The sequence below is a fragment of the Dama dama genome, chromosome 8 (genome assembly GCF_033118175.1).
Source record: "Dama dama isolate Ldn47 chromosome 8, ASM3311817v1, whole genome shotgun sequence".
Lineage (NCBI taxonomy): Eukaryota > Metazoa > Chordata > Mammalia > Artiodactyla > Cervidae > Dama > Dama dama.
The window spans coordinates 28,835,065-28,850,899 of NC_083688.1; the positions used below are offsets into that span (position 1 = coordinate 28,835,065).

Sequence of the window (15,835 nt, forward strand, 5' to 3'; positions counted from 1 at the left end):
AGAGAGCCAACCTGTTTGTCTTGAGGCCTCACACTGTATTCTCCCTCTCTCCACAGCCCGTCAGCACTGAGACTGCTCTGAAGAATGTAGTGGACACGGTGAGTGATGGCAGGCGGGGTGGGGGCAGGGAGCAGCTTGGGGAGGCCGGGAAAGCAGAAGGAAGATGGGAGGACAGTGAACAGATGTGTTTGAGGACACCCTTCTGGAGTAGATTTGTGGAACTTGGGGAAGGGTGGGGACCTTGTGATATGCGGAGCCGGACATCAGACCATCCCCCTGTGTGTTGGGAAATGATTGCTGGGGAATGAGGCAGGCAGGGAGGAGCATTTTAGCCAGTGCTAAAATGTGGTCTTCTTTATTAAATATGTAGCATGTGAGAGAGCCAGGAAGATCTTTCCAAACACATCTTTCTGCCTTAGCAGAAGGACAGATGGTTTCCTCAAGGCTGCATGGAGGAGGAAGGGAAGGAAGTAGGTGGATCGTGCAGTGGGGAAACCAAGGCTGGCAGCTAGCTGATGGGCTTGGAAGACTTGGGCTCATATCTCCACTCGGCCAGGGTTCTATCTGTGAGACTGTAGCATGTCTCAAGCCTGTCTGTGCCTCAGTTTTCTTATCTGCAAAATGGTAATAATGATATCTCCCCAGGAGAGACACACACGAGTGGGTGCGGTTGGCTCCGAGGGGCCTTTAGTGGACAAAGAGATGCTGCACAAACAAGCAAGTCCCCTGCAGGCCCCCACCCCCACCATAGCCACACCCAGCAGTGAAAGACACGGGACCTTTTGATGACTTTCCTCGACTCCCCTCTCTGACTGCCTTTTCTTTGTCTCCAGGGAGAAGGAACCTTTCGGGGTGGAAACACACGGAAAAACCTTGAGGAAGATGTAAGTATGGGGAAGGGGAGGAAGAGGAAGACATGGTGGTTCCCTGGTGAGTGGGGGATGCGGGGAGGTGGATGACGTCTCATACCTGTCCTGTTTGGTGGGGCATCCCTCACAATCTCCTGTCTAGAAGGGCAGTCAGGGTTACTCAACTCAATTCCAGACTGAAAGAAAGAAAGAAAGTAAAAAAATGAAGTCACTCAGTCATGTCCGACTCTTTGCAGCTCCATGGACTATAGCCTGACAGACTCCTCCATTGATGGGACTTTCCAGGCAAGAATACTGGAGTGGGTTGCCATTTCCTTCTCCGGGGGATCTTCCCGACCCAGGGATCAAACCCTGGTCTCCTGCACTGCAGGCAGGCTCTTTACCATCTGAGCCACCAGGGGGGTGGGGCAGAGGAGTGAGCAGGCCCATGACTTAGCCTCAGTCTTGGGCCTCAGTCTTGGCTTCAGCCTCCATCCAGCTCAGCTGGACTCAGCGCTCATTTGCCCATCACTTAAGCAGACCTCAGTACTGCAGGGTGGGGAGGGAGGGTGTGCAAGGGCTGGCTGGCTGGTGAGCAGTCACTAAAGTAAGGGCCAGGGGAACCGATGACACTGCATGCAGCAAGAGGGACTAAGGGCAGAGATGAAGAGGGACTCCTGGGCTCTTGGGGATCATAGGCTCTGCTTCTTTGGACAGAAGAGGCTTTGAAAATGGCTAAATGCTATTGATTCAGGAGGAAGCTGAAAGATGGGCTGGTTCACCTTGTGGGCTTCTCTTGCCGTGTGGTTTTTTGGTGGAGGGTGACAGGCAAACTCCTTAAGTGGAAGGACCCAGGGAAGGAAGGAGGGGCTCCCTCCCCTACTTTGAGCCCAACTCGTGCCTGGGCTTGTCCTCACACCCCAGGGGCAGATGCCCAGTGAAGTTGGACCTTCTCTTTCTTCCCCGCCCTTCTCTGACAATTCACCCCTCAGCGGGCCTCTCCATCCTCTCCCGCCCTGATCTGCAGAGGAACAGGGAGTGGTTTTGGCGGTTGGCACAGGGGGAGCTGTTGATGGCATGGGGCCGTGTCATCTGACAGCTGCCTGACCCACGGCAGGGAGGGCCTGGAGGGAGGCGCTCGGCTCCTGGAGGCAGTGCACGTCGGTGGCGAGCCCACTGCCACTCCACATTGCCCAGCCCCGCAAGGCGGAGGTGTCCCCAGGGCCGCACGGGGGCTGGCCAGGAGGAGGAACATGCCTCTCAAATTAGTGGAAAAGGTATGCACGGGTCCTATGGGTGCGGAGTACACATGCTGAGAGGGACCCTTGTCCACATTTGTGATGTTTCTGGGGCTGGGGTGCAGGGGAGGAAGCAATGTTTTGTGTACCTACTAGGATTAACTAGCTTAACCGACACAAAGTGAATTCTATAATTCACGAAGTGAATTCACAAAGTGAATACTATATGCTCAGTACATGTTAGCCATTCTTATTACTATTATTTTGGCTAAGGGCCAGAAGCTGGCCTGGGTATTTTTTGATCCCCATGACATCCCACTATGGCAGATGCTGTGAACCCATTTTATAGATGAGGAAACAGAGGCTTGGAGGAGCTCACTATTGCAATGAATATCTATCTTCTCCATTCCGTCCTGGGACTGCTGCCTAGATCTGGTGTTTCCAGGACTCCTGACTCTTGGCCAGGGGACAGGGTGATGTTGTGTGAACCAAGCCTTTTAGCCCATGGTCTGGACATTCTTGTAAGTCGAGTCCTAGGGCAGCTGCTCCCCACAACCCCATCCCAGGCCACATAGATCCAACAGGGTAAAGGTGCAGCAAGAGAAAGTGAAGTTAGACATTGTGAAGAACTTTTTGACATGAGAGTGTGTCGGACTTTGGTCCTGGGGAAGAAAGAGGTTGCTGCCTAGCTGGGATTAGACATTTTTTAGGGGAAAATCTGTTGATCTGGGATGAAAGTATGTGTGTCCGTGCGTGCCAGGGGTGGTGTCTTGCCTTGATATGGGAGGAGTGATGAGTCTTGGTCTGCCTAGTCTAGTTAAGGAGTTCATGAAAGGCTGAGCAAGTGAGCAGATTCTAGAATGACCTGTGTATTGCGAAGGAAGAGAGAAAACCTAGTTTTTGAGGTTCCCAGAAACCTGTCCCGGGTTGAGTGACCCCAGGGTCCCCTGCCCAACCACTGAGCTCTCTTGCCCTCTCCCCGGGTGAGGAGACCGTTTCTGAAGTGGCATGGCTGCTGCTCTGGGGCTTGTTGCTGTGATAATGTGCCTGTTTGTTGAGCTGTCTTCCTGTCTCTGGCCCACGGCCCAGGACTCACAGGGCAGGAATGGCTGTTTTCCTCCAGCGAGGCTGGTGTGTTGCAGGGTTTGTGGATGGTGTGCTGTGTCGCACTTTGTTTTGGAAAAATCCAGGCGGGTGGGCAGGAAGGAGAGAGGAAGGGGTGTGGCCGGAGGGGCTGGTGCAGAGGGGAGGGGGTGGCCACAGCCCCCAGAGGAGATGTCGGGGTGGGGAAGGGCCCCTGACGTAGATTGGTCACCAGTCTCCGGCTGCCTGACATGGCTGCTGCTGTCGCTTACATACCCTCCTCCCAACTGTGCCCCCTGGGGACCTGGGCTCCGGAAACAGCTTTCCCTTTGGTCCAGTGCTGTTGTGTTTGGTCTGTGGACCTCAAAAGAAGGCAGGACTCTTCCCACACAGTCCTTGCTCCAAACCAACCCCGCCCAGATCCTGGGGTTCCTGCTCTTGCTGCGTGGTGGGTAAGATGAAGGCGAAAAACGGAACCGAGGGTCATAGATCTTGAGTGGCCCCGGAGTGTCTGAGCGGTGGTCAGCGGCTCCCGCCGGCATTGAGGACCGAGGTCAACGGTGTTGGCGGAATCTGCAACAGGAAGGGTGAGGGTTAGATACCAGGAGGAACTGGCTGATAGGAAGAGACATAAGACACAGTTTGGGGGAGGCTATGGAATTTCCTTTTACAGTGTCCTTTAAGCAGAGGAGCGACTGCGTTTTGATGATGACGGTGGGGGAGAGATCTTGGTGCCTACAGGAGTTGGATCAGAAGTTCTGTTATGGATCTGTGTCTTGGGAGGCTCAGGGAAGAAGTTCAGAGCTGTGGGTAGATGGCTTTGAGAGCCCCAGAGAGGAAAGGAATGGTATTACAGGCAGACCGACAGCTTATTTTTCTTTATAAAATAAAATCTTCAAGTATTCTTTTTAAAAAAAAAAATGTATTTATCTATTTGATTGCATCAGGTCTTAGGTGCGACGCTCAGGCTGTTTGTGGCTGTGCATGGGCTTCTCTCTAGTTATAGGCGTGCGAGCTTTGTTGCCCTGCAGCATGTGGGATCTTAGTTCCCCAACCAGGGCTCGAACTCATGTCCACTGCATTGGAAGGGGAATTCTTAACCACTGGACCAGGAAGTCCCTAGAGAACTCTTTGTAAAACCCTTGGGTAGTTTTCCCCAGAGGCTCTTGAGTGGAACAGGTAAATCACACCTGACTGTGTTGTACCCATTTTACAGAGCAGTCAGTGAGGCCTCATGGCTGCTTCTCACATGGGCTTTGTAGATGAGAATCCTCCTTTGTAGAATGGAAGCTGTCTGAGGTCGGGGGCCTCATGCCTAGCTGGTGGCCCTCAGCAGAGTTCACGGAATGAGGGAGGGGGTATGAAGATGGAGTGCAGAGGGGACCTCATCCTTCCTGAAAAAGGCCCCGTGTGAGTCGGCTCGGTCTCCAGCCCGGTCTGCGAGGTCACTGTGTCTCTCAGAGCCCTGAGCGGTGTCGCTCCCATGCCCCGCGCCCGCCCCCGGCCCGCCTCTGGTCCTTCAGTTCTCCCGTGACTCCGCCCAGCCGCCCCCGGCCGTGTTACCTGCGCACGGCTGCATTCTGCCAGTGAGTGTCACATGCTTCCAAACTTTGCAGAAAACAGGAAGCCCCGTCAGCGAGAGGGCAGCCCAGTGATTCATCAGGGGATGACCGTCCAGCTGTTCGTCCCCATCCTCCGCGCGAGGGTCACTGTCCAGGGCGGCTTCCTCCCCTGCCTCCCCTCTCCCCCGCCCCCCTCACCACTGGCCTCCGCTTGGACTTTGTCTTATCACCTCTGGAGGCGGCGTGGCCAGACTCTGCTGGGGCCAAGTTTTTATTTATCTTTCCCGGCTTTTTGGGGTGGGGAGGCTGAAGAATGTGGAGTGTTGTAACTGGGGAGGGGGGTGGAGAAGTGGGACCTGGCTCTCCTGCTCCGTGCTTCCCTTTCACTGTTGCGCCTGGGGAGGCTCTTGGCTCCCCTCGACCCCCTAGTCTTCCCACCAAGCCCAGCTCCGTATCCCTGAGGCTCCTGGGGGCCTGGCCCTGTGGTCCTGGCCACACCTCCGGCCTTGGCTATAGTTGTGGCTTCCAGTTGTTAGAAGCAGCTGTAGTGGCCTCCTCCAAACATGGCTGTGGATCAGCAGTCGACGGAACCGAGGGGCTATTTATAGCAGGGTGGCCCTGGGGCCTGGAGCCGGGCCTAGGGCCTGGGGAGGTTCATCGTCTCCTCATCAGGGACCGGAGAGACGGAGACCGATGAAGTGTCGGGTTTCTGCGTTCCTCTGAGCGGGTTGTCTTGGAACAGCCTGGTTTGGGTCTTGAAAACCAAACACAACTCAACCCCTCCTTACTGCCCCCACCCCCCCACTTCCCACCCCCCAACTCCCCATGCCTGACTCATGCAAACCCAAGTCCTCGGGGCCAGGAGAGCTGTGGAGACAGAGAAACTTCCCGCCCGACAGCGCGACTTGGCTGTTTCCTCCTCCCGCTGCCTCCAGGCTGAGCTGTTCCCGGCTGCGCTGCAGCCCCGGGCTCTGGCTGCAGCCTTCTTGCGAAAGGCTGGATGGAGAGTCCTTCTCTTAGGGGGGCTGCCCTGACTTGGGGCTCAGCTGGGTGCGGGGTTGCAGAGCCCACCCACCCCCGCCTCGTTGGTGCTGTGTGGAGAGTGCCGAAGGGGGCTCCTCTTCTTGGGGACCCAGTGGTCCAGCCTGGAGTCTGAGGATGAATCCTGCTGGTCGTCAGGCCCGGGGGGTGAGTTGCTGTAGCCTCGGTTTCTCCTCTCCTTGGTGGACTGTGCTCCTCTCTCCTCCAAGAGGATGCAGCTTGGTGGTCACGAAAGGCTGGTTTAGGGGAGGCTCAGGCATGTTTGGAAGGTGCCGGTGGGCTTAGACGGCTCTGGCTGGGAGTGTCCAGGTAGGGCTCCGATTCTGCATCGAGTGAGGTGGATGCAAGGATGGGTAGCAGCTGGTGATGCAGGGTTTTGCTTTTCTATAGAGGTAACTGTTTTGTTGTGTCTCTAACTATCCTTTTAATTGTACTCGATGTAATAATGGTAAGAACATCTAAGGACCGGATATGCATAATTCCCTTTACTCTTCAAATAACCCCATGATTGTTGCATCTTACTTGTGACATTGGGGCTTCCCTGGTGGCTCAGATGGTAAAGAATCTGCCTGCAATGAAGGAGACCTGGGTTCGATCCCTGGGTTGGGAAGATGCCCTGGATGAGAGCATGACAACCCACTCCAGTATTCTTGCCTGTGGACAGAGGAGCCTGGAGGGCTACAGTCCATGGTGTTGCAAAGAGTCGGAGATGACTGAAGATCAGCTATGCACAGCACAGCACTCGTGACATTACAGAGGCTCAGAGCATTGAGTAGTGCGAGGTTGTCCAGCAGGATGCCGTGGGGGCTCTGATCCTGCACTTTCGTTGCCGTACCATACAGTTTCCCTGAGATGTTTTGGACACCAACTTGGGTCCATTTGCCTAATTTTGTACCAGTCGACAGCCCTAGAGATGGGAGCGGATGAGGGAGGTAACAGACGATGGGCAGTGGGTCCTTAGAAGCATGATTTGCTGCCTAGCTCTGGTTGGTACACACCATGCCTGGTGGCTTCTTGTCTCAAAACTTTGGACTGACCTGGTATTGCTGCTTTAAAGGAGAGGCTTGTGGGCAGCTGGTGGTCGGAGGAGAAATGTTCAGAGCTGGACGGAGGGGTGCTAGCGCTCTCATCTTTCCTTCTTTCATGCTTGAATCTCTGTTCACCACTTGGGATTACTGTTCCGATATCTAGCACATCAAGGTGAAATAAGTGTCCATCAACTTAATAACTGTTTTATTGAGTGTAAACTCAGTGCAGGTGGCACCAGCCCAGGCCTGGTGCATTTCTGGGCATTGGGGATTTCTTCCTTGCCCGGAGGGAGGAAAGCACTTCCCCTCGGGGGCTTATAGGCACACAGGCACACTCACGTGGGATTGGCATCGATTGCTTTTGGCTTTGAGTTGCTGTGTTGCTGGGGCTTTAGGGCGCCTGGGCTGGAATGTTGGCAGAAGCAGGAGAAGGAAATCTGTGTTTGCCCGTGGCCCTGACCACTTGTGTGGACAGCTCTCTGCTGCTCTCCTGCCATCCAGCTGGTCCCCGTCCTAACGCTGCTCCTCTCTTCTCTTTCCCAGAGTTCCACCAGAGTTACACCAAGTGTCCAGCCTCATCCCCAGCCCATCAGGTATGCCTGGACTATAGGGGGCAGGGGGTGAGGGGCAGGCAGTGAGGTCACTGTGGTATTCCCAGCAAGTCATGCCTTTGGGTCTCTAATGACAAAGTCATGAAGCCCCTGGTCGGGAGCATGGCAGACATGGAAGCTACAGCGAGAGGATATGGGTAGATGCCACTGGGAATCAGTCATGTTTTGAATTCTAGTTTGAAGCCAGTCCTTGAGCTGGATTCTTTCTTTACCTGCATGATCTCATCTAGTCCTTGCAACAACCCTGCAGGGTAAGTATTTTATCCCCATTTGACTGATGAAGAAACTGGGTCTCAGGGAAATGAGGCAACTTGTTAAAGGTCACGCAACCACAAACAGGCAGTACTTGGATTTGCCTTCAGGACTGGCTGGCATTGAGGCCTGTGCTAGATACTGTTCCTTTCCATGAGCAGTGACTTCTGATATTCGAGGGTCATTTATAAAAGGAAGGTTCTCTGGCTGGCTGGGCTGATGGGGGCTGGGGCAAGGGGATCACAGGGGACTCGGTGCTTGGCTCATCCAGAGCTACTTTGTCCTGGGTCCAGGTTCTCTGATTTTTTTGGCTTCCTCTGCCTCTCCTTCATCCGAGGCTTCTGAGATGAGTGAGAATCTGGCCCCAGGAATCTGGAGCCCCACCCAGAGAGGGCTTGGTGTGTAGCTGAAGCTCCCAGTGGGCTGTAGTCCCTCTGCCGCTGTCCACAGAGAGTGGACGGCCCTCTTAGCAGAACCCTCCTCCCTTGTAGCTGAGAATCGGTGGGTGCAGAGTGTGATTCTGATGTCGTCCAGGTGGTGGCGCTGTTCTGCCTTCCGTAGGAGCCCCACCCCCACACGCTGCCGGACCAGGAATGATCAGGACTCAGAGGCCAAATTCACAGTGGGCTCCCAGCACACTGGCATCTCTGTCACCGCGTCCCAGTCACCGTCCCCATGGAGAAGCTATATGTCACCTTTGGCTCCCCTGTCTCCAAGCCCCATCTATACAGTTGGTTCAGAGCTAACCCTGGAGATTTGGATTCTGCCCCGGTTCTTGGCGTCCTGGGGCTGTACACCCTACTGCCGCCCCATCACTCTGAAACACCCCAGTGGTATCCCTCCCACTGCCCCTCCAGTCCCAGCTTTAGCTGGAGGTAGTGAGAAGTTATCAACATGAGTGTGGTCCATCTTGGGTAGTGAGTGGAAGCAGGAGGCTGGTGATGGAGTAAGAAGGATATGAGGTGCCCCTAGAAGCCGCTGGGGGCCTTTGGAATGGATTACCAGTGTGCCGAGATCCCTTTCCCCATCCCGTGCGCTCACCCTGGACCCTCCTCTGGAAGAGCAGCCGGGTGAGGTGGGTGGGCACTTCCTCTCGGTGCCCGGCCCAGGCAGACCTCTCTTAGGAGCTCAGATGGCACTGGGATGTCTGGGGTCCCCTGCCACTGCGGCAGCATCCTTGGCCTCCTGGGCCCTTAGAGACCAGGGAGCTCACTGGCAGGAAGCAGCCCGGGAGGCGGTGGGAGCTGCCAGAGGTGGGGGGAGAGCCAGCGAACAAAGGGCAGGAGTCGGCCTGCCTCCAGGGAGGGCTGGAATGTGCGCTGTGGTCTGGCTTACCTGGAGCCCAGGTGAGCGTGTCACCTGAGCTGCCCCTGCCCCTGAGGGGCCTCCCCACCCACACCACAGCTCAGAGCAAGCGGAGGGCGGTAGAAGGCTCAGCTCTGGGATGCAAGAGCCCTCACTTCGGGCTCTCCTTCCTCTCTGGAGCCCTCCCTGGATCCTTCGAGAAGCTTCTGCCAGATCAGGTGGCTGCCATGTGTTGGGAGGCTGAGCTGGACTCCTGGGCCCTGGCTGGTTCCGGCCCTGGCTCCGACCTCTGGGATCACAGGTTGAAGGCAGTGCCGATGGGATTGATGAGCACCTAGGACTGGTGTCATCACTCTTTGTTTCTGAAACGGCCTGAGATCCTTGCCGGCTTCTGCCCAGCTCTGTTCTCCCCGGCTCTCCCAGACTGGCCTTGAGGGCTACACTGGCCTTGCCCAGGGAAGCCTCCGGCCTTGGCTCGGGGTCAGGGAGCAGCCAAGCCCTCCTGGGTTAGATCTGGGGGCCATGTATGGTGTGGAGGGGTGCAGGTTCCTGGACCTCGTCCTGGGCCTGGATTCTGATCTGCTGCCTGCTGTCTCCCCAGAAACATGAGTACGAGCCGGACCACGGAAGACAGCTGTGAGCTGGACCTGGTGTACGTCACCGAGAGGATCATTGCCGTCTCCTTCCCCAGCACAGCCAATGAGGAGAACTTCCGGAGCAACCTCCGCGAGGTGGCCCAGATGCTCAAGTCCAAACATGGAGGCAACTACCTGGTGAGGATGGGGCCCCCCGCCCACTGGCCCAGGGCCCCCATCCTTTCTGCCTGCCGCCTCTTCCTGCTGGTGTCTCATCCCACCTGCCCCTGCACCAGCTCTTCCTCCCCTCTCCTCTCACCTGCCCTTGACCTTGGGTGTCCCTCGTGGTCTGAGTCCTCGCTCACTGTCCAGCTGTCCTCTGAGGAGTGTCTCTGCAGCTGGGACATGGGATCTGAGCCAAGTTGTGTGTGTCTGTCCTTGTCCTTGTATGTGTGCATGTGTGTGCGTATGTGTGGTTTGTATGTGTGCATGCTTGTGCATGTATGTGTGCATGTGGTGTGTCTGTACAGGTATGTGTGCTTGTGCTTGTGTGTGTACAAGTGGGCTGTGTGTATGTGTGTAGGTATGTGTGTTTGTGCGTATATGTGTACAAGTGGGTTGTGTGTCCACGTGTATGTCTGTATGTGTGTGGGTGTACGTGTGTGTTGACCAGAGGAGGGAGTAATGGTGACGCTCGTGTTATTGAGCGCCTGTGATGATCCAGGCCCTGTCCTAACTCCCCCCCACGTATTTAACATCACGACAGCCCTAGGAAGCAGCTACTGCAGGAGCAGAGGGGTGGGGTATTTGCCTGAGGTCACAGCGTCAGGAAGTGGCAGAGATGTCATGCTGTCGGTGCCTCTGAGGAGTCTGAGGGCAGAGCTGTGGCAGATCGTGTTTTGAGGGACCTCGTGTTGCTGAATAGAGAATTGTACCTGGGACAGGAGAATCTCCCAACCAATGTGGAGGAGGTTACCCCCGACTCCTCACCCACTATGGGGGTCAGAAAGGCTGGCCGGGGGATTGGAGCTATCCTGGCCCCAGAGGAGGGCTTGGGCCCACGTTATAGGAAGGTCCGTATGGGCTGGACCCACAGACCGGCCATGCCATGGTGAGAGAGCAGAGGCAGGGTCTAGGGCTGCTGTAACTAATTCCCACAAATTAGGTGGCTCAAGACAACAAAATTAATTTTTGCACAGTTCTGGAAGCTAGGAGTCCAAGTCAAAAATGTCACTGGGGCCATGCTCCATCTCAGTCCTGTGGGGGAGAATTCTCCTTGCCTTCTCCCCTCTTCTGGCGGCTCCTTGGCTTGTAGGTGCCTTGCTCTAGTCTCTGCCTCCATCATCACATGACCTTCCTTCTTCCCCGTGTCTGTGTGTCCTCTCCTCTTCTTATAAGGACACAAGTCATTGGATTTGGGGCCCACTCGGAAGCCAGGATGATCTCATCACCAGACCCTTGACTACTTACATCATCAACGGACCTGTTTCCAAATAAGGTCACATTCTGAAGTTCCGGGTGGATATGAATTTTTGTGGGACACCATTCGGCCCTCTATAGAGACCCATCCATCAGCTCTGTTGGATGTTATTAAGAGTCTGGCTTTAGGGACTTCCCTTACGGGCCAGTGGTTAAGACTACATACTTCCACTGCAGGGGACATGGGTTTGATCCCTGGTTTGGAGACTAAGATTCCACATGCTACATGGCGCAGCCAAAAAAAAAAAAAGACATCTGGCTTTAAACATCAGAAAGTTCTATGCTGGCTCTGCTCTTACCAACTATCTGATCTTGGCACTTAGCCTCTCTAAGCCTTAGGATATCATCTATAAAATGGGTCTAATGACACTATCTACTTCAGAGGTTGTGGAGGGAATTAACGCACCTTGTTAAATGTCAAGTCTTTAGTGCGGCCTGGCTGGCTGTGGACACCCAAGTGCTAGCTGTTGTTAATGGCATAAAGCATATTCCTTTATGGGATTCAAGAGTGATGTAGTGGTTTAGTCGTTAAGTCATGTCCGACTCTTGCGACCCCATGGACTGTAGCCCACCAGGTTCCTCTGTCCATAGGATTCTCCAGGCAAGAATACTGCCATTTCCTTCTCCAGGGGATCTTCCTGACCTAGGGATTGAACCTGGGTCTCCTGCATTGCAGGCAGCCTCTTTACTGACTGAGCCAACAGGGAAGCCTATGAAGAGTGGACCAGAAGCCATCTAAGATCCTGCCCAATTTCAGGAGTCCATAGTTCCATGAGTCTCTGCTGTATTTTCCCCGCTCTGTCCCACCCGTTCCAGACCCTGTGGTCCCCTTCTCTCCCCAGGAGACATCACAGGGGCCTTTGAGTTTCCCAGGCCTTGCGCTGGATATTGGGAGTTCTGCCTGCCTCCTCCAGAGATGGAAGATGGGAATTCAGAGACAGGGGGATTCCCGTGGGATGTGGTCAAGTGTCAGGGGGTGTCTCCTGGGAGATCAAGGATCTGAGAGGGTCCACCCAGCATGGTTTGCACCCTTTGATAGAGGGCGTCTGTCCACAGAGCAGTTGCATTTCCATGGGGTGAGTTTCTAAAGGCACCATGTGAAGTAGAAACCAGAGATGGCCAAATGCTTATCAGTTGCCACCACTGGATCTTCATACAGTGTGGGGAGACGCCCACTTTGGGGGTGGCACGTGGGGCCCAAGACAGATTCCATCCCCTTCTCACCTTCAGTTCAGGATGTCTGCTCATCCAGGGGCAGGGCTGAGTGTCTACATACCTGTCTCTGTCTCCCTGTTCATCCTGAGAACCTGTAGTTGGTTCCCGTCGGTCAGTGTGTGTCTGGGGGTGCTTCATGTGTGTTCACGTAGTAGAATTTCCAGCAGGGAAGACAGAGAGAGAGAGAGAGAGAGAGAGAGAGAGAGAGAAAGAGAGAAAGGGCCAGCCTTCTCAAACCTCTTCCTTTTCCTCCTTCTAGCTTTTCAACCTCTCTGAGCGAAGACCCGACATCACGAAGCTCCACGCCAAGGTGAGCCTGTGGCTGTTTGGGGGTTTGTTTGGGGGAGTTCTCCTTGCCTGGGCTCCCTTCCTCCAAAGATCCCATGTTAGAATCTTGGAGGAAAGTGCTGTGACTGTTTGCAAAGCCTGTTTAAAGTCACTGTGCTCTCTTCTGTTTGGAAAACCGAAACGCACATAGCGCTTCTGTGATATGAATTACAGAAAGCAAAGCTCAGTACAGTCATTTCCACCCAGGCCTGCCTCTGGCGGTGTGCACACACAGTCCCTGGGGTGGGGCTGGGGTTGTGGGATTTTTAGTCTTGTTGACCAGTCTTCTGGATTGGCACCGGCTGGGAATTGCCAGTGCAGGCGTCCGACAGCCAGCGTTCTTTCACTTGCTGTTGAGTGAGCCATGTGTGGAGGGGCTCTGCGTGCCGCTCCAGCCCCTGGATTCTGGCGCCCGTCGCTGTGTGACCTTGGGTGGGCGGCAGAGTTCTCTGGGCCTCGGTTTGTGCGTCTAAAAGTGGATGGGCTGGATTAGATGAGCTCTCTGGGTCCTGCTGAGCACAAGTTTTCCTGTACTTTAAAGTTCTGTGAGTTAAAGTTTGAAGGAGGCTGATGACTGCTGGGACCTTTGGGGGCGCTTAGCTTTTGCTTTATACACATGTGAGAAGCTGGGGCTGGGGCCGGGGCCGTGACTAATCTGAGGTCCCACAGGGAGCCGGTGTCAGAACCAAGCCTTGGACCAGTGTCCTCGGCCTCCACACCCCTGCCTCTGAGCGGGGTTGATGGGCAGGGCAGGAACTAACGTCCCCTCACCGTCTCCCACCCCCGTTGGCTCTCTGCGCTTCTGCCACTTCTTACTCATGGCTTGGGCCACAGGTCTTGGAATTTGGCTGGCCTGACCTGCACACCCCGGCCCTGGAGAAGATCTGCAGTGTCTGCAAGGCCATGGACACCTGGCTCAATGCAGACCCCCACAATGTGGTCGTCCTACACAACAAGGTCAGAGCAGGGATGGCAGGATGTGTGTGTGTGATGAGTGCATGTACCTGCCCGAATCGTTGGATTGTGTGAGTATGCAAGTTTGTGTGTATTCTCCTTCTTGGGGATAATACATTCTGTCTGGGGCGGCACCCACAAGAAGTGGGGGCTACCAGCCTCTGGGGCCCTCAGGTGTGGTAGATAATCAACTGTTTCTTCTTTTTAAGATTCAGCCCCACCTGCTTCGTCCCTCTCCTTTTCTGTCTGAGAGCTACATCCCCTCTCTCCAACCCCCTTTCTTCCAGGCTTCTGATTGGGCTCTGGGGTGGGAGGGCCAGCCTTAGCAGTGAAGGCTTTTGTGTTTGGGGCTCTTTCAGGGAAATCGAGGCAGGATCGGCGTTGTGATCGCGGCTTACATGCACTACAGCAACATTTCTGCCAGGTAAGAGAACCCGAGTCTCCTGTTCTCTGAATATTGACAGCAGGACCCCCTTCCCCACCCACCTAGGGCCTTGCCCTTCCTTGGGATTGGAGGATGAGGACAGAGGAGACGAGAGGTGCTGAGGACAGGGCGAGGACCCCCAGAAAAGAGAAAGTCCCCGCCCACATCTCTGGGGTAGGGGCCCTTGGACAGAGGGCAGCATAGAGCAGAGACCATCCTCCTATCTGGGGCCCCAGTGGTGGGGGGAGCCGCTGTGGGAGGTAGGCCCTGTATGGGCACCCCGCCCAGCTGGCTTCTTGGGGCCACTTTCCTCTGCCAAACTGCCTTCTATTCACCCCAAAGAGCAGCGAGGGAGTCACAAGGAAATGTTGGAACACATCTGGGTCCAGCAGAGCCATCTAGACATCTTCTCATCTATGCCCCCTGCCTCTGGCCATCAGGGGCACCTTCCCACTTTCGTGTCTGCAGCAAGACAGAATAGGAAACAGCCAGCAGATTGGTTCCATTCTGATCCGGCTTTGCAGAGAGGCAGAGGAGTTGGTCCATTCATTTTGTCATTTGACAATGGTTACAGAACAGTCACTGTGCAGGCTGTTCTAGGTGCTGAGAATACAGCAGTGGGCAAAGGTGGGCCACTGTCCTCGTGAGTGTTAAATTAAGTGAACAAACACATCCTTAAGAGCAGGAGGCAAGTCCTTTGAGAAGAGAGACTGGAGCAAGGCGGTGGGGAGGGGAGGTCTCTTAAGGAGGTGATATGTGAGCAGAGACTAGGATTAAGTGGCGGGAGGCTGGGAAGGACTGAGTCATATGCGGTCTCGGGAGGCAGAGGACCTTCCAGGCAGAGAAGAGAGTAGGACAAATGCCAGCAATGGGAATGCCAGGCCTGGCGTGTTTGGAGCTGAATGAGTGAGGGGACAAAGACTAGGAAGTGAAGCTGCGAGGGGGCAGAGTCCAGGGGCCTTGCAGCCCTTGGTGAGGACTTTGGGGTTTATTCTAAGAGGGACATCGGTGGAGAGTCTAGAATGATCTGTCTCTTTATATGAGAGTTATATGACCTGTCTCTTTATAAAACGACCTCTTCGAGGATGAGTAGCGTGTCCTCTGAAGGGCTTGCCAATAGGACGGTAGTTTTATGACTTTAAGAAACCTGACCAGCTTAATCTTTGCTTAATGGTGAACATTACCTGTGCACCTACTCTGTGCCCACATGTGCCAAGCTCTTTAGAGATGTTATCTCCCTCAATTGCCATAACAGCATTCAAAGAAGGCATAGTTATCACCTCATTTGCCAGGAAAGGAAAATCAGGTTCAGGAAGGTTAAGTGACCTTCCCCAAAGACCAAGGGCCACTAAGTCAGTGGTGGACTTGAGATGGGCTCCCAGGGTGTCTGGTTCTAAGGCTCCCGTGCTGAGTATTGCAGCACACAGGAGGGAGGGATGCTGGAGCAATCCTTTCCTGAAAGCATCTCAGGACAGAGCGACTGGAGGCCTCTGCAGGTCTGGGGAGCAGGGGTGGGGGGACAGGGGGATCGTGGAAGTTGGCTCCTCTGACCACCTGTCCCTCCACACAGTGCTGACCAGGCCCTGGACCGGTTTGCAATGAAACGGTTCTACGAGGATAAGATTGTACCCATTGGCCAACCATCCCAGAAGAGGTGGGTCTCCAGAGCTCCTGGCCCAGTACATACATGTGTGTGTGTGTTCGCTGTATGTGGGAACCAGCCTTGTGAACCTATGGGGACTGAACGGTGTACCTGTGTGGTGGTGTGCTAAGCATGTGTGTTCAGGTCCAGCCTGGAGGGGCGTGAACTCAGGAACCTGTGGGAAGCTGTGTGTGCCCACAGGGCGGCACAGCAGTTGGCTCCTGAGGTTGGTGCCAGAGATCAGCAGGGCC

General features: G+C 54.9%; 1 protein-coding gene across 6 annotated transcripts in view; it reads left to right on the plus strand.

Moving 5' to 3' along the window:
- Positions 1–15,835, plus strand: part of TNS1 (tensin 1) — a 207,976-nt gene that overhangs the window by 103,462 nt on the left and 88,679 nt on the right. For 5 of the 6 annotated variants that reach the window (XM_061148780.1, XM_061148781.1, XM_061148782.1 and 2 more), the window contains 8 exons: positions 57–98; positions 834–884; positions 7,344–7,393; positions 9,570–9,741; positions 12,497–12,547; positions 13,399–13,521; positions 13,878–13,942; positions 15,513–15,596. In XM_061148780.1, the coding sequence (XP_061004763.1) occupies positions 57–98; positions 834–884; positions 7,344–7,393; positions 9,570–9,741; positions 12,497–12,547; positions 13,399–13,521; positions 13,878–13,942; positions 15,513–15,596 (638 nt within the window). Of the gene's footprint in view, positions 1–56; positions 99–833; positions 885–5,652; positions 5,920–7,343; positions 7,394–9,569; positions 9,742–12,496; positions 12,548–13,398; positions 13,522–13,877; positions 13,943–15,512; positions 15,597–15,835 lie in introns of those variants that run through there. The other variant, XM_061148784.1, reaches the window with a different exon arrangement.